General features: G+C 38.0%; 1 protein-coding gene across 1 annotated transcript in view; it reads right to left on the bottom strand.

Moving 5' to 3' along the window:
• LOC131066904 (actin-related protein 2) overlaps positions 1–18,705 on the bottom strand; it is a 167,491-nt gene that overhangs the window by 116,801 nt on the left and 31,985 nt on the right. Inside the window, exon 2 of the mRNA XM_058001790.2 lies at positions 10,685–10,795. Coding sequence (XP_057857773.1) covers positions 10,685–10,795 — 111 coding nt within the window. The remainder of the gene's footprint in view (positions 1–10,684; positions 10,796–18,705) is intronic.

The following is an 18,705-nucleotide window of genomic DNA, read 5'->3' as shown; positions in this document are numbered from 1 at the left end:
TTAGAAGATCGCACTAATTTCAATTGAGTTGTTATCTTATGGCAAAATTGAAGTTGGTTGAGTCTTGCCAAATCTCATTCATGCTAAGTCGTTCATAGGGTTAGGCTAGATTAGACTTCCTTAAACTCTGTCCTTTTGTTTTTGTTTTTTTTTTTGAAAGCTCTTTTTAGTTTAGTAGAATCTTCGAGCCTTTGGAATCCGTAAGACGCCTTGGAGGAAACAGCAAATCACATCATACCATTAAAAAGCTTGTCCACACGTGGAGACCCCACTAAAAGAACCTTGGAGTCCATCTAACTGATCCTTTTTGCAGATCTTCAGCAGTTAGAGACTATTTTCTCAAGAGAGGATAAGATACCTATTGGTATTTTATTCTGTGTATGATTGTGTATAAAATACACGTCAACACTACCCCACATCCCTCATCCTAACCGCAGCTTCTCCTTATCACTCCCTCTTCTTCACCGCACCCTTCCACCTCATTGCCTTCGATCCCCTTTCACATCCACGCCATTGCTTGGGCCCCAAAAAATTTAGAATGGAGAGCGAAAGTTTTCATGGCATTAACAATGCCACTTCATTGGCCAAATCATCAGCATTTCTTTTGACCATTCAAAGGCACAAACTGATATTTCCTTTGATTGCTCCAAACAACGAACTAAGAATTCAGCTCTTCCTTTTACCATTCAAAAGAGAGAATTTAGCGTTGCGATTTTCTTTGACCATTTCAAAGCACAAGCTAAGCATTCGAATTACTTCCTTTGCCAATAGAAATCAGTGACTTAAGAATCAAGTCATTTCCTTTGCCAATGGAAAACCGTGACATAAGGATTGACCCCTTCCTTTGACATGTGAAAAGAGCGACATGAGAGTAAGGCAATTTCCTTTGACATGTGAAAAGTGCGACATAACAATTAAAGGATTTCCATTGCCATGTCAAAAGTGCGACTTAAGGGATAAATCATTTCCTTTGCCTATGAGAAAGTGTGACATAAGGTTTGAGTTATTGTCATTGCCCCCCAAAATGTGCGACATAAGAATTTGTTTACTTCCTTTGCTATACCAAAGGCACAACTTAAGGAGATGCAATCTCATTTGAGACAAAAGGAGGACATTTAAACTCATGCCACCTTGAATGGGGCCCACGTAGGAAGGAGGAATATTTCATGACAAATAAAATTTATAAGACTAGTTGGCCCTTCACAAATGAATCATTTAATTGAAAGATAAGTTGGCTGTGTTTAGCGATGAAGAGGTGCGATTATTGGGAATAAAGCATATAAGATGAAGGAGCAAGGCAATATCATTTCAAAACAAGTTCAAATCAAACCCAAACTTGCTCTTCCAAATTCGCATCAATAGAAGAGAGCCTCAGCAAGTTCGCATGAAACAAACTCAGAAAATTCGCTTCAAAGGAAATTCTTTCAAGTTTAATCTGCCCTAGCAAATTCACATTCATGTGAGGTTGATTCTGGTTCGATCCAAGAACACAAGCAGATTCGCATCAAGGGAGAAAGAAATCAGTCCTAAATGCGGAAAATCAGACATCAAGTGATAAAAGTCAGACCTAAGAACAACAATTAGCATCATTTCACACCATATATATCTGATTAGGAAGTTAAAAATGGGTAAAACCAATATATGTCAAATATATCTAGTGTGTTTGATTGTATCTCTGTTTTAACTTTGTGTTGCAGGTGGCTGATAAAGAGGGCAAAATGGCAGGCTGCAAGCAACATCAGGGCAAAGAGTGGTGATCAACATCAAGCACTCGAAGGAATTTTTCACAATCTTGAATTTCATCCGGAAATCCAAGAATCATTGCCAATATAGCCAGATGAAAGCTCCAGGGCGCAAGTAACCCAGACAGGAGATAGTTTCAGAAGAGTTAATCAAAGTTAGAAGATGATGCAATTTGGGAATATCTCCCACCATCACCTCATTCATTGTTCAAGCTTGGAAATGCTGCGTATCAAGACATATGCCTCATTCATTCACACACTTGTGATGAGTTACAAAGATCAAGCAAGTTGAGGTGGTGCCCAATCATCACTTATCCAATTATGTTATTTCAAGATAAGGCATCCGGATTCAATGTACCTGACTTATCCATCAAAGAGATAACTACCACATGTGGGCACAAAATCCAATGCAACTATCATCGTCATCTATTGGTCAAATTTTCAAAGAAAGACATGTGAACCATCAAATGTAATTTTATCATTGGTCAATCATTAAATGATTTGTAATGGGTGTAACAAACCCTAATTAGGGCTTCTATCTTTCGATCTTGCCAATTTTGTGAATCAATCTAAGCCATTCATTTGTAATGAGAACACTATATAAGGCTCCACTCTTTCATTTGTAAAAGCTAACAAACAATTGTGAATAGTTAATAGTGAGTAGTCAATAGTCCACATTTGGCAATTAGAATAGAGTAGGAAGAGAAGGCAAAAATTGTTGCCTAGACATTGTTAAAAGAAGCATGTTCAATTCATTGAAGATATGGTGAAAGTCTATGTGTTGATTCAACAATTTGCATGATCTCTACTTCTCGTTTGATTTTCATGTTGTTAGATGAATGGAAGAACTTTGTGCATGATCAATGCTGAAATTCATACATCCATACTACTAACGCCTTGCTGATTGTAGAGTGTCTTGCGTAGTCAACTAGATTCATCTTAGCCAAGCTTAACTTCAATTATCGCTCCTGTTGTGACATTTTCACACATCGCCCCATTGCAAATGGGAACCCCCTTCTTTTTTGGCCCTCCCGGACTTTTGGCTTGCGTTTTTGGGGTCTTTTCGCAGCAATCTCGTCAGTCTCTCTGCTTTGCAAGTGTTTGGGGGTCATTTGATCAAGTCTGCTCTTCGTTTGGGCGAGTTTTATGAAGTCTAGGGCCTGTTTTGTCCCTTTTTAGGGTTTATGCCTTCTGTCCTAGATTTTAGGGGGTTTCTGTTAGGTTTTGAAAAAACTGAACATACGACTGGAATTAGGACCCTTCAAGGAACCTCCCAGTAAAATTTGAGCCAAAACGGAGCAACTTTCTATTTTTAGAAAGTTGCTATTTTTTAGGGATTTTACTGAGTCTCGGATTGGTCTAATTTTGCCAAAAATCAAACTTACTATTTTTAGTAAGTTCTATTTTTAGTAAGTTTCTATTTTTAGTAAGTGCTTTTCTGACCTATTTTGCCCAAACCTTGACATTTTGAAACACTTACTATTTGAGAAAATCTATTTTTGGCAGGATCTTCATAGGAAAACACTGAAAGCTGAATATCTCCGAAGATGCTGAAGACTGAACGTTCCTGAAGACCATTTCTAAATCCGGAAAAGTCAGAAGGCAGACAAGTTGGATCAAAAATGGTTAAGTTTGGAACTCCTATTCCATAAGAGGAAAGCATGCAAAATCATCCAAGTCCAGAAATTCACATCAATCCACCAATGTCATCCTGATCCGAAAATGGCCTGAAATTTGACTAAATCTGGAAATTTGGAAGATCTTCCAAAATCCAGAATTTGCATTATGATTTTAAAAAAAAAAAATTCCCCTCGGGCAAATTTTTGAATTTGCTATTTTTAGACACCGAATCCCGACCAAATGTGGAAAATTTTATAGATTCAGAATCGGGGTGAAATTCTTCATCCAATGAACCTGGCTCTAGAATTTTAGGAGGATCCCTGAAAAATAGGGATGTTGAAAAGGAGACATGGACAATTCACCAAACAATGAATTCCTTCCTCAGGAGGAATTTCCACCCCGACCTTGTGGAGGGCGCCAGAATGAATAGTGTGAAAGAGATGAATTCCTTTATCCAGGAAGAATTGCACCCAAGAAGAAGAAATTCCTAGAAAAGGTGAAAATTTGGCTAACCTGGCTCCAGAATTTTAGGAGGATCCCTGAAAAATAGGGATGTTGAAAAGGAGACATGGACAATTCACCAAACAATGAATTCCTTCCTCAGGAGGAATTTCCACCCCGACCTTGTGGAGGGCGCCAGAATGAACAATGCAGAAAGAGATGAATTCCTTTATCCAGGAAGAATTGCACCCAAGAAGAAGAAATTCCTGGAAAAGGTGAAAATTTGGCTAAGTGTTGGAAATTCCTTCCTTCAGGACAGAATTCCAAGAAAGATGAAAATTTGGCTAAGTATTGGAAATTCCTTCCTTCAGGACAAAATTCCAAGCAAGGAAGAAATACACCCAAGGATGAATTGAACATAAAATTTCTAAGGCAAAGAAGGAATCAAGGATGAACTGAACAAGAAATTTCCCCTCCAGGGAAATATTTGAAAAATCCATTCTCGGGCATCAAATCACATCCAAATTTCAAAAGTTTTACAGATTTGGATTCGTAGGAGAATTTTCTCTCTCCTGGACCGTGGAACCCTAACTTGGAAATTTTCCTAAAAAATATGAAATGTACAGAATTGACGAAAAACCTTCTTCAAGCAAGGAAAGTTGAGGAGACTTCAAGAAAATTCTTCCTGAATCGAATTTTCCCCTCCAACAATTCCAGATGTGCAGGAGCAGATATACGACGACATAGTCCATTTGCATGGCGAGGATCTATTGAACGCATGGCAGTATGGTGGCGCATTCATTGCCGGAATATTTGACCAAATGGCAACCTGGTCATTGCATGTTGAATTTATGGCAGATTCCTTTTGCATGCAGCCACCGCATGTGGAAATGATGGAGCATTTATGACATAATGGGGTGATTTTTGCATGGATGAATATTCAACGCATGTTGGGCGAATTTGAAGGAGGTGGTGCATTTAATGCGCAATGGATGTTATTTTGGGTACTTTTGAATTAATTGTATATGGGCATGATGGGTTATTAATTGGAGATTCCCACCTTGTTGCATCTTGAGTGGAGTATCTTTTAGGGAAAACCCTAATTAGGGTTTGCATGTAGCCAGGGCTTGAAGACTATATAAGGGGTGACCCCCCTCATTTGTAAAGGGGGGGGCTTTGTATGAAATTGTTGCGATAAGTTTTTGAGAAAATTATAGTGAAACATTGTTCTTTGATGGTGTCCACTTCAATTATTTTTTCAAAGCTTGCATGGTTTCACCTTCCTCACTTAGATTAGAAGTAGTAAAGTGCTTTGATTTCAATGGAGAATGTAATGGTGTCTGATGAATTTCCATGGTTCATACTTTTTGTATCTTGCTGATTGTAAGTTGCAGTGTAAAGTTAGCCTGAGCCACTAAACTTGTGCTAAGTTCGGTTGTGGACAGTCGTTTGGATTGCGCCGTGTTGGGTATTCAGATGCACTTTTTTCAATATGAAAATCCTCCAACATCCTCAGAAGATTGCACCGGTTCCTGCGGAGTCGTAGTTTATCTTGGCGAAGCAGAGCTTGGTTTATTTGAAATTTGTCCACCAGAGCACTATTCATTGTTATCACTGCCCTTAGGAGTAGATTTAGATCCTTCTGAACCCTTTCCCTTTTCTTTCAGTTCATTTTAGTCCGTTCGAAGTAGCAGCATCGCAGAATTGTCATATCCGATGATGGAGTTCCAGCCACAGCAAAGAAGTGAAAGAACGATGCACACGTAAGGCCCCTTGGATTACCGGCAATCACATCAGCCAACTGAGTCACGTCCACGCATTGAAGGAACCTTGGAGTCGATTGTTTGAACTTCTTGCAATCTTAGCATGCAATCGTACCTTGATCAAGAGAGAGTGAAGTGACCGTTAGACAACTTTATTCTGTGTTCGACGCTGTCATAAAAAACACGTCAACAAGTAGGAAAGCTAAGGCTAGAAAGAATGCCTCCCTGAAAATGGTGCTGCAGTCTCATTCAAAACAGAAAAATTAAAAGGCTCGTTTAGTAGAGCTGTAATGATAGTATGTGGCAACCTCATTCAGAGGTTGGTTAGGATTTGTATGGCCTTTGGTATGTGCAGTTTGATCGTCATTTGTATCTGATGTTCTGTGCTTATCTTTGGTATCCCCCACTAATTTACCTTTAAAAAAATACAGGTTTTGTACAATGGATTCTCCATGAGAAAGTACAATTTAAAGGAATGGCCACATACAATCATACTAAAGCAGAACAGAGAACAGAGACACCCATCAATAGCATAAAAAACATTTCATAGACTAGCTAAACCTAATCATCTAGATTTTAAACCACTCTTTATAAACTATTTCCATGCTTTCAAGGCAATAACTAAAAAGCTTAAAGTTGAGTATGGACATTCTTTATCCATGTAACAAATGCATGTGATAAAAATAAGTAAAATAACACAGTTTAGAGAGAACTTTCATGCATATGCCTAAAGTGATGGAGATTAAATCATTACACCATTTGATGCTCAAAGGAATATTCGTTATTCTACATTGTTCAAATGTATGACTCAGAGAAACGAATATCGCCTGGACTCGCCTGGACTCGGCGAGTCCGAGTGCGAGTCACCCTCGCCGAGTCCTGGGGACTCGGACTCGGACTCTGCCGAGTCCAGGAGCCAGACTCGCCAGACTCGCCGAGTTTGGCGAGTTTGGCCCAAACTCGCCAAACTCGGCGAGTCCCGTGCCTGGGACTCGGCCGGCGGCGAAGTCAATGAAAAGTTTTAAAAAAAACAATTTTAAATGGTTTTTTTGACTTGTTTTTTTTGTGTTATTTTTGTTTTATACCTAAAAGTGATATTCATTTCATTCATTTGCAAAAATAGGAGGAGTAAAGTGAGATAAAAAAAATAACAAGGGTGCATTGAAGAAAAACCAGCAAAGAAGATTTCTTCAATTTCTTCAATTTTCTTCAAGAGTTCTAAGAGGTAACATTGTTTTTTTGAGATTTTTTTGTTTCTTATATGCAAAAATTCATTTTTCTATTCTTTTTTTTTTGAAAGTTTTACATTTTATTCCAAAATCTTTTCTATGTTACTATGTAGGCCCAGGGTTTGTAATTTTTTTTTTTTAAAGTAGGGTTTGACAAACCCTACAATTTAAAAAAAAAAAAATTGCAAACCCTACTTTAGCTTTTTTGAAAAAAATGTTCAATGAGAATGAAATTATGAATGCACAACACAGAATGAATGTCTTAATTTATTTTTGCATTTGTAATGTTTTATTGCAGCAACCTTCACATTCTTATTTGCCTCAAGTTTCACAAAACAATCATACAATGTCCTCTTCTAGACCTCCCATTAGAAAGGACCCTGCTTGGAAATATCATGAGGATTTTCCAGGGCAAAGAAAAGGGCAAACAAAGTGTATATTTTGCAAAACAATATTCCATGGAGGCATATATAGATTGAAATACCATATTGCTGGTGTGCGTGGGCATGATGCCGACCCATGCACAAAAGCAGTCACTGAGGCCGTACGTGATTGCTATGTAATGGTTGAAGAAATTGAAAGGAAAAGGAAAGAAAAAGAGGATCTCACAGTCATTGGGAGACATGCACCTTTAGGAACAGGGACACAATTAGGTTGTGTTGGAGGGCCTTCTTCCTTACCTTCATATCGTCCCACTCATTTTGCTACTACTCATGCTTCCGGTTCTGCTTCTATAAGTGCCAGTGCCAGTGCCTTTGCCCCTTCTCATGTTCCTAGCACTGGCAGTGGTAGTGGGAGTGTTAGCATTGGACCTAGGATTCGTAAATCTAGGTTGGATACCTTTTTTGCACCTCGCACTACTCCTGGGTCCCAACAGTCACTTGAGAGCATGGGTTGGAACAAGGAGGTCCATGATGCTGCTAAAATGGCAGTTGGCAGATTTTGGATCTATGGCAGTATTCCATTCTTCACAGCCAGGTAAATGTTTTATGTTTGATTGTTTTAATTTTTATAATTTGATTGTTCGTATTAATTTTTGTTGTATATAGTTCATTATACATAGTACATACTTATCTCATTAAAATTATTTGTGACAGGTCACCTTATTGGCAAGAAATGGTTGATGCCCTTACCATTTGTGGGGCGGGGTTCAAAGCCCCTTCTGAGTTTGATTTGAGGGGACCCATTTTGACTGAATTGGTGAATGATGTGAAGAAAGAATTGGGTGATCAACGCCAAATATGGAGCACTAAAGGTTGCACCATCATGACTGATGGTTGGACAGACAGGAGAAATAGAACTCTCCTTAATTTTCTTGTTTCTTCCGCAGGTGATTGATTAATTTTAGTTTCATTTAGGCATTAATTTTTTATTTTTCATTTAATGATTTATTGAATGATCATTGATCTTGCTTTACTTTTTTATTTCAGGGGGCACCGTTTTCATCAAGTCTATTGATGCCTCCGCCCATTGCAAGAATGCCACCTACCTATGTGAGCAGATAGAGGAGGTGATTAATGAGGTGGGTGAAGAGAACGTGGTACAGGTGGTGACTGACAATGCACCAAATTATGTTGCTGCAGGTAAACTTTTGATTACAAACTAATTTTGTTTGCAAATTAATTTCTATTTTGTAACCTCATTAATTACAATGCAACAAATTATGTTGTTGCAGGCAGACTATTGATGGAGAGGCGCCCATCTATAGTTTGGACTCCATGTGCCGCCCATTGCATTGACCTCATGTTAGAGGATATTGGAAAACTTCCATGGGTCAAGACATGTGTAGAAAAGGCAAGAAATGTGTGCAAATTTGTATATAATCATTCATGGGTGTTGGCTCTTATGAGACAATACACAAAGCATAAGGAGTTAGCTCGTCCAGGAATCACAAGATTTGCCACAAACTTCATCACATTGCAGTCCATGCTTCGTTGTAAGATGGCCTTGAGACGTATGATTGTTGGTGAGGAGTGGTCTTCCTCATCCTATGCTGCCACCCCAGCAGGGAAAGATATGGCAGACTGCATTTTTGGTGAGCGAGGCTTTTGGAGCCCTTGTGATGAGATAGTGAAGGTAATTTTTTTATAAATTCTACAATTTTTATTTAACTTTTTGTTTTATAACTTATTCATCATATTCTCTTATTTGCTCATGTTTTAAATTACACAATATTTTCAATTTTACAGTTTGTTAAGCCCTTGGTGGTTTTGTTGCGAGTTGCGGATGGAGAAAAGCCCGCAATGGGCTACATATATGAGGGCATGGATAGGGCGAAAGAGGGCATCAAATCTATCTATGCAGGAGATGAGAGCAAGTATGGTCCCATTTGGCAGATCATTGATAAGAGATGGCATCATCAGCTTCATAGGCCCATCCATGCAGCAGCCTATTATTTGAATCCGGCATTCCATTTTAGCCCTACTTTCAGGGCTGATGCGGAGGTCCTTGATGGGCTATACTCAGTCATGGAGAAGATGGCACCTGTTGGTTGTACTCAGACAGATCTTATGCGAGAGCTACAGTTGTTCTCAAATGCACAAGGGGAGACCTTTTCTCGTCCTATCGCCAAAGAAAGTAGGACAACTATGATGCCAAGTAAAAATAAATTGTAAGGCTTAATTTTAGTTTTATTGTATATTGTTAAATGAGTTTATGAGAGACTGATTTTATTTATTTTTCTCATTTCAAACTCAGATAATTGGTGGAGCTTTTTTGGCCCAACGACACCAAATCTTCAGAAGTTGGCCATTCGCATCTTGAGCCAACCATGCAGTGCATCTGGTTGTGAGCGCAATTGGAGTATGTTTGAGCACATACACTCCAAGAGGCGCAATAGATTATCCGTGGAGAAGATGAATGATCTTATCTTTGTTCACTACAACCTCCGCCTGAGAATGAGAAAGAATGCATTAGCTGACATCTCTCCTATCATTCTAGATGAGGTTGATCCTGAGGCAGAGTGGGTCATTGAGACAGATCCTGTGGCTGTCTTTAGTGATGATGACACTGATTGGATCGACCAGGTAGATATAGAGGCTGAGGCTGTAGCCATGGCAGAGGAGGAGCAGAGAGCATGAGCAGAGAGAGGAGATTCAGAGGCAGATGGTGATAGTGACACAGATGGTGACAGTGACACAGATGTTCCTGATGTTGGTGAGCATGGCGTGGTGTCACGAGGAGCGGCTATGGCTGCCCAATCATCTATGACCTACCTTAGACGCCTTCGTAGGGGGCCGGGGCCTTCATCGGAGCCGACGTCGGGGCCGGAGGGTGCAAACTCCTCTGCGCCATAGGCTTGTAGATGTATTTACCTTTGTTATTTGTATGGAACATTTGATGATGATCATATGATGACATGGATTTTTTATTCCATGAGTTTTGTAATATTGTATACATTTGACAATATTTATATATCTATGTTTGTTATTTCCTTCAGCTACAATTTGCGTTTATGCTTATGTGATAGATCATAGATGTATACTTGTGTATGTATTATGTAATGAAATGAGCCAAGTTTGATGATGTTATTGTGTCTTATTCAATAAAGGGTGCAAGAAAAAAGTTTTAAATCTTAAAAAATCTCTAAATTTTTTGAGTTTTTCACTTTCCCGAGTCCAGCCGAGTCTGGAGCCGAGTCTGACGCCGAGTCCCGAGTCCGAGTCCGATTTGGCCTTGCCGAGTCCGAGCCGAGTCCGAGTCCCGTTTCTTTGGTATGACTATATATTAAATATTTATTGTGCAACCTTCAATTCCTATTCTACTAAAACATCCATCTAATTGAAAGCATATCTTATGTAACGATTTATTCTTAGAAAAGGGTGTCCCAAGAGTACTTTCAAATAAATAAAATGCTTAATGCAGACCATAAGGCACCAAGAGAACAGACCTTTAATGTTTTTTCTATCAATGACTCTTCATATCGTAACATTGGCCGACCAACAATGCAAGGAAATACTGATGTTGGGAAATTTTCGCCAGCAAAACCACACTTAACATACTGCAACACAACAAATATAGTAATTTTAGCACATCTTTACAAAATCTTATGCAATCACAAACACTTTACCATTAACTCAAATAAATAAATGATGTGCAAAAGAGCATTTTTCTTGCAAATATAGAACCAAGAAAAGCAAAAGGCATCTATCTAAGAAATAAGAAACATTAAAAATCAAAGAACTGACTTTATAGAGTAATATTTTGAATATCGAAAAGTGGTTTACTCTAGAATTTTACTAAATAAAACAATGCTCAAATCCATGAATTTTACTTTTCTTGCCTGCATCCTTAGCAAAATTTCAAATATAATTTTTAAACAAATGAGAAAATAGCCTGTTTATAGCTCTGCCTATCTTGAATGAAAGGTGGTGTTCAGCTAACTAAGAATGAAGAATTGCCTACTAGCTTGAGGTGGTTGCCAATTTCAGTGTCATTTAGATAACTATCTCATCCAATTGGCAACCTCCACTTCTCTCTACTCTCACAAATATAGAAGTGCTTTGGGTTTGATGCTTATCATTTTAATTGCTTTACATGATACTTGAAAAAAGTGACCAGAATTTCTTCTTGAGAAGAGCATTCCAAATTGCACACAACTACAAAGTGTAGAACTAGAAAGAAATTGCCAATAGTTGAGCTCAGACTTTACTACTTCCCAAAACATTTCCAAGGAGCCAGATATAGTTCTTGATTGACAAGAAACAACCTAGATAAGAAACATTCAAAAGCTAACAAGCAGCTTAAAAACAGTATTTGACGGGGAAATGTCCCACATGAAAATGCATAGTTTCAAAAATGGGGGTGTGGAGATAGGGATAAAACATCCCACCAAAATTACCAACAGAGTGGGGACATTTCCTAGCTGCCCTTCAGAAGGAGGAGACATCTATGAAACATCCTTCCCTATTAAGGACCTGTGGGGATGGCCCGACACTGGAAATCCCCAAGCTATCTCAGGGATGCTTGGAAGATCCCATGACCTAGGAAGCAATAAAGTTTTTCTTAGAACAAAGTTTCTCCATGTCCTAACAACAATTTTGATTTGTGTAAAAGCTCTGAAAAATGGACAACATGACAGCATGTACAAATGGCTGGCCTTGGAAGAAAGAATATTTACATAGCATTGGACCCAAAATAGACTATTAAAACAGATGTTAATGTTTTTGTTTACTCAAATGAACACTCTTATATTTAGGAAATTGGTGATCAAATATTTCTTTATGCATACATCACTAACTCCTTCGCCTAAGTAGAGAGTGGAGGAAGTGGTGAGTGTGGGGTGGTGGTGGATGTCATCAAGTTTTCATAAATGTTTGTGAGTTTCTGCTGACTGTTGTCAGCAGTTCCTAAAAACAAAGATGAAAGTATTTTAAAAAATAAATAGATTCAAGAATGACTGTGCAGCCCTCATCATTTAGACTGGTCAAATTCCACAACTTCAATATAGCTCTCTGAAGAATGAAGATCTGATCAGAAACAATGAGGATTTGGTGTCGAAGAAAACAAACTGACAAAATTATGAAAGCTGGACTGGACCATGAAGGTCCATGTGGTCTCAAAGGCCTTAATTTTGGCTTGGTGGTAAGGACTTTGCCCCTTGAACCCACCCTGTATCAGAAGAAGGAACATGTGAAGGGCACTGCCTCCAAACCCCCAAAAGGAGCACTGCCCCTCAATCCCACTAGGCTCACTGCCCCCAACCCCACAAGGGATCTGCCCCTCAAATCCACTAGGGCCGCAATGTAATAACCACCCTAAAAAAAAAAATTTAAGTTTTGGAAAAGGAAAATCATAATATAAACTTGCAAATATTAAGCAAACTGCTGTCATCAAGTCCGATATAGAAAATCATACATTTATTTATCTTCTGTTTACAAAATCTTGATGAACAATCATTCATAAGATGCCAGTACATCAAATAGAAACACATACGTGAAGTACATTGGTATACACCTTGATAATATTGGTTGTTTGATGTCAAACAGTCTGGGAAACCAAGCTATGGGCTGTTGAAAATGACAAGGCAGGTCTGATACAATCAAAGAACACTGCTGCAGGTTAACACAACATGATTTAACAACTAAGTTTCACCTCCATTTAGCTTGACACATCCTCCAATGTTGCTTAACAACCTCTTTTGATTCATCAATGTTAAACTCACTCTACTATTAACAAAAACTTGCAGGTTATTGTCTGATATCAGTTTCAGACCTGTATGGTCCAAAAAAGCCAGCACCAGTGACAGCAGTGAATTGCAAATAGTTCATATTTCATCCAAAAAGCGTGATTTCCCGCAATCATTGCAAATGAAACTTGAGGGCTCCACATCACCTGTGGGTTGGAAATGGTCCTCAGAAGCCAAGAGACCAGCAATGGTAATTGTACGGCCAGCAAGTAAAATCTGAGACACCCTTTCTCAACCCAAAAATCAAAACAAATCCTCAAACTTCCAATCAAAATACAATGAATATCTTCATTTTTTTTTAAACCCCAACCTGTGAAACCTATGAAAACCAAGGTGATTCCTATGTGAATCACACCAACCAGCTCAAGGCCATCTCTCAGATCCAAAACCAATGATTTGACAAGAGTTTTTGTCCTCAATCAATCCTTGGAAGAACAATCTATTCAATCTAACAGCATCCTATTATGTACACACTTCTGAACAAAGTTTTAGGACTCAGTCTCAGCAACCCAAAGTAGGACTCAAGGGACTCAGCAAAGGATTCGGCTAGGACTCGGCAAAAAAAAACGTAGACAAAAAAAGAAAAGAAATTAATGCATTTAGAGAACATAAAAGCCTAATTTGACTGTAATAACCCAAATAGGATATGCACTATAATTCTAAAAATAATTTCATGAATTCTGCCCTAATTCTGTATTTTAGTTTTCTGCTCCAAACCCTAGAATTCTGATTTATATTTCTGGTTACAACAAATGTGGACAGCAAACACATGCCAATAATGATCCCTTATGGTAATATCTTCAATCGAGAACTCATCCAACCATACATGACATCAAAAATGAATACATATATGTGGAACAAATCTGATTTCAGGATTATTCAGTCTGCTACTACAAATCAGAAATTCTGAACATGCAATTACATCCAAATACATAGGCCAAACATGCCCAAATACAACTCATAAATCTGCCATTACACATCAGACCTATCAATAGGTTTGTGCATACCAAAATGACATAGAATGATGCTCAAAAAACTTCTGGCAATATTTCAACCTGCAAAGATATAACTCTGAAACTCCACCAATCTCTCCAAACCGAATAATGAAGTGCAACTGTGAATTCTGAGATGAATTCACCAAGTGGGCTGATCTGGGTTTTCGTCCAAACAGCCAAAACCTCTAGGGTTTCCATCCTAGGGTTTACTGAACCTGCAAGCTAAGCTCTCAAGCTCTCAAGGAAAAGTTTCTTTCAACAAGTCAAGAATAATCAAAATGAATTGCCTTCTCATCCTTATATATCCATGAGTGAACTTTCTAGCAGTATTTTCAAGAAGATTCACTTTATTATTTTATTTTATTTCTTATTTTCCCTTTCCATAAAGTGACTTATTTTATTAATTCTCCACTCATATTAAAAAGTCAGTTTATAATTAAAATAGGTCCAGCCTAATCAATTAAATATTATAACCCAAGATAACTTAGGATTAATAATATCTAATTAATTATTATTCCCTTATTACTCCAATTTAGTCTAAAATAGACTAAATGTCGCAATGGGTGATTATGAGAAAAATGGGACATTACATTGACTATCAATTTGTCATAATTCAAACATTAATCATGTCATATGATCTTCACACACTCACTTAAAATTTCACAATTCATACTCAATAACTAGTGGGGCTTTGGGAGTGGAGACACTAATGGGTTTGAGGAGCAGCAATGATAAGCTACAAAAAGTGTTAGATGTGAGAAAAACCCAACAATAGAAGGGGTTTGGGGTAACAAACTTTCGTTTCCCCACGTGACAGAAGTGGGGGTTTGGGAACTATGCCCCGGAAACAAAGAAAAAAAAATTGGATGATTGAAAATGGAGTTTGAGCCAAAAATATGAAGAAATGGACGAGTTTAAGAAAAAATATGAAGAAAAAAAACTCACTTTTTGCTGTTTTAACATGCCTAGGCAAACCCAAGAGTCCTTGCCCAAGACTTGGGAATTTCACCCTAGGACTCGACAAGTACCAAGCCGAGACTCGAGCAAGTACTCGGCAGGACTAACCCGCTAGTCCTAGGCGAGTCGACTCGCCAAGGGTTAGGACTCGTGAGTCCCACAAGTCCTAGCAAAAACTTGCAAAATCCTAAAACAAAGCTTCTTAATAATAAAAATGAGGGCCCAAGACCTCTTTTTATAGAGTTGAAGGGAAAGAGAGCAATTCTAAGTTCAAAATATTCATTTTCCCTCAAATTTCCTTTGTCATGTCCCTGCCATGACAACCAAACTCACGCCATCTCTAAAATGAAAAAATTATCTTGTTCTGAGACTTCAAAACTTTTGAAAACTCAAAATCAAACCCAAGCATCAATCTGACCCTATGTCAAAGCAAAGAATGATACATGCACATCAATCAAGGCATATATATGAGGAACGATCTCATTATCAACTAGGGCAACGACCTCATTATTGGTTAATGTTGCGATCTCAACCCTAGGGGAGTAATGATCTCTATAGTCTACAGCTGCATGAATTTGTCATATCCAGGGCAAATGATAAAACATAGTGAGAAATCGTCTTACTATTGTACGACTTCACGATTTCTCACCCTAGACTTCCATGGTAATCTGGTTCATGGTTGCTTAGCAAATTGTGGAAAATGAGATGCAGATTATTCATTAATCTGCCTTGACAAGTTGGATGACAGCACATTCATTAAATTGTCTTGATTGAATTTGCCTTGATCAAGATTAAGATGACAACCCCCCAATACATGCGATTACTAAAGAAGATTAATTAGACAGTGATTAATCTAAGAGAGGAGGTGCAATCTACAAAGGGGCACAAGAATGGAAGAGACACACCCTCCCGATGGAAGGATATATATAGTTAAGGACCATCAGTTCAAAAGGGCAGAAGGAAAAAGAGGAAATCGAATGACAAGAAAGGAATAATACTCAGCAATGCGTTCTATATATGGGTTGTGGTATGGATTTCCATGCATAATGTAATAATTTTGTGTATATCTGCATACTTCTGAATTAATATGCTGCTGTTTAAGATTATTTAACATAGCATAGTAAATATATTGCTGATTCATGGTGTGTTATTATCTATGATAGGTTTAACATATGGATATAGGAAAGAATGTGATTATGATATAAGATGTTATGCATATTTAATCTGTCTATCTGCTGTAACCAGCCATGGTAGAGAAATTGGGAAACTACAATGAGGGGAATGTGATGGGGTCATCTTCTCGGTACGCTACCTCATGGTATAAGACTGGGGAGTCCCATGGAGCCAAAGGGGTACAAAGGGTACTGCCTTTGGGCTTAGAAAGGATGAACTTCCAGGGCACCCTATCGTGAATGCTCCTCATGCTCTCTATCATGGTAAATGAGTGCATTGAGAATGTTCAATCATGGAAGTAGAATAGAAGTGGCAAGATTGAGGGGAACGGTTATAGGACATCTCACTAGGTACTCCACCTCATATGGATGGCGGCCACATGAGGCCAAGGAGGGATAAGGTCCACTCTTGGGCCTAGGGTAGAGGATCTCTAGAGCACCCTATCGAGTCATCCTATCTTAGCTCTTCTATGGTTGAGCCTTCTCAAACTGATTTAAGTAATCTTGTGATTAGAACTATAATTCTAATACATGTTTGATGATTTCTAATTAAAAGATCTATTTTATGAATTATGATTGTAAGTGATTCCTAACTTGTTTGCAATATCTCAATCAAAGACTCAAAGTGAAAGGTATCTCTAATCCTACTTTGTTTTTAATCAAAAAATTGTAATCTAGGGCAAAATTTTGGGTATTTATAATTTGAGGACATCACATCCTTTTCAACAATTTAAAATTAACTTATGTCCAAGTCCCCATTCCCTAGGCATTCACTTGAAAGAACATAGCATTACTTTATAGAACTAGAATACGAAAGTAAATGATAAGACATGAACATTAGAACTTTAGTGCATATTTTAAATATCCCCAAAAAAATTGCAGAAAGCACCGCCAAGGCACTAGAAACCAAAATTGATCATGCCATGAGGTAACTGAAGCTGAGTGATGTCAAGTGCTAAAACAAGAACTTACTAAAAATAAGTGTGCTCTCCAAGAAGTGTGGAGAACAGCCCAAGAGGCCAAAAAATCTTATAAAAGCATCACTACAATCTACGATACCAACTGAGCTCCAAACCACCTTCGGATGCCAAGAAAACCCGAAACCAAACTCTCCAAGAACAATGGAGTGCCTTTACTACCATCAAATAGCCTACAGGAACTCAGGGATAGGCTAACGGCCTCACCTACTAACTATGCCTGGGAAGGGGACATCGCACTCAAACACCAAACCCTTGCCCCCCACTTTGGTTTCAAAAAGTAAGAAACAAAATTTAATTTAGGCCTATATATATATATATAGTTCACCATCCCTTAAACAATATATATAGTTCACCATCCCTTAAACCTGTCCCCAACACCCCCCTTCTCCCATCACTGAAACTCCATGAAACAATGCTTAAAACAAAAACAACAAAAAGAAAAGTTGTGGGCAGCAACCAAGAAGAAAATATTTCTTTTACCAGCAGCAACTGAGGTGTTCTAATTTCTGCAGCATTCTAAGTTTGAAAATGCTAATCCATGATATATGTTTTAAAATTTTGAATAATAAAGCTTATTATTTGATTTTATTTAAATCTTTTATTTATTATACTTTTAAGTATATATAAGTTGCAGATTACTCTTAACAATTTCTAAAATTGGACGGTCTGTCACTCATGTTCACAAACCGCACCCACTCCAAAGCTGCTGCAATACTGCTGGTGAGCTCGTCTTTGGGATTGAATCTGATCATATATGTATAGATGCCTCAATAATTTTTTTTGGTAAATAAAATACAATCTCCTTCAATATTAAATGATGATATAAAAACCGCAGAATGTGAGAACTGCTGAAACTAGACCATTGATTTTGAACTATAAACAGAAGTGCTAAGATCTAACTATAGAGAACCCATTGACTTCTCTAATCTCTTCACATGAGTCTCTGAAATTTTGAAATTCTTGGGATGCTACTGGTATTGCTTAGTTATTAAACTTCTCCTGTCATGCTAGTAGATAATCTGACATTCACACAGCAGTTGTCTCCTTGGAATCTTGTAGAGATTTGGGTAAACCCATAATTCCTGGAATAGGATGCTTCAAATTTTGGAAACTGATGGTACATTGAAAAAGGACACCATAATGTATGGCCATTGGTAATCACGATTCAAACATAGAATATATTTAGCAAGGAATGACAAAATCCTAATTTATGGAAAATCTAATTTTTTGAAGCCTCAATGGCATTGCTAATAATCCATTAATTGGTTAAAGCTGGATTATAATTGCTTAAGTGCTGTTGAATTGTTTAAGGCACAGTTAAGGTTGGCCATTGGTGACTGAATTATTTCAAGGCTCCATTGAAGCAGTTCATTGGCCATTTATTTTAGAGACTCGATCGAGACTGTTCATGAGCCATTGGATTGTTTACAACTCAATTAATGAGTCCCATGGGCTATATATTTGTATGAAGGTCAGCTGAGGTTTCTCAAGGCCCATCTCTTGTTTAACTACGAGCAAGGGATATGAGCAAGACAATTACCGAGAGCATAGGATTATACTGATAAGGGAGGGGGGGTTGAATCAATATATCAACAAACTTTTACTATTCAACACTTGAT

Source organism: Cryptomeria japonica, chromosome 9 (assembly GCF_030272615.1).
Source record: "Cryptomeria japonica chromosome 9, Sugi_1.0, whole genome shotgun sequence".
Lineage (NCBI taxonomy): Eukaryota > Viridiplantae > Streptophyta > Pinopsida > Cupressales > Cupressaceae > Cryptomeria > Cryptomeria japonica.
Note: the sequence above shows the minus strand (reverse complement) of the source record. Positions and strands in the feature narration are given on the sequence as shown.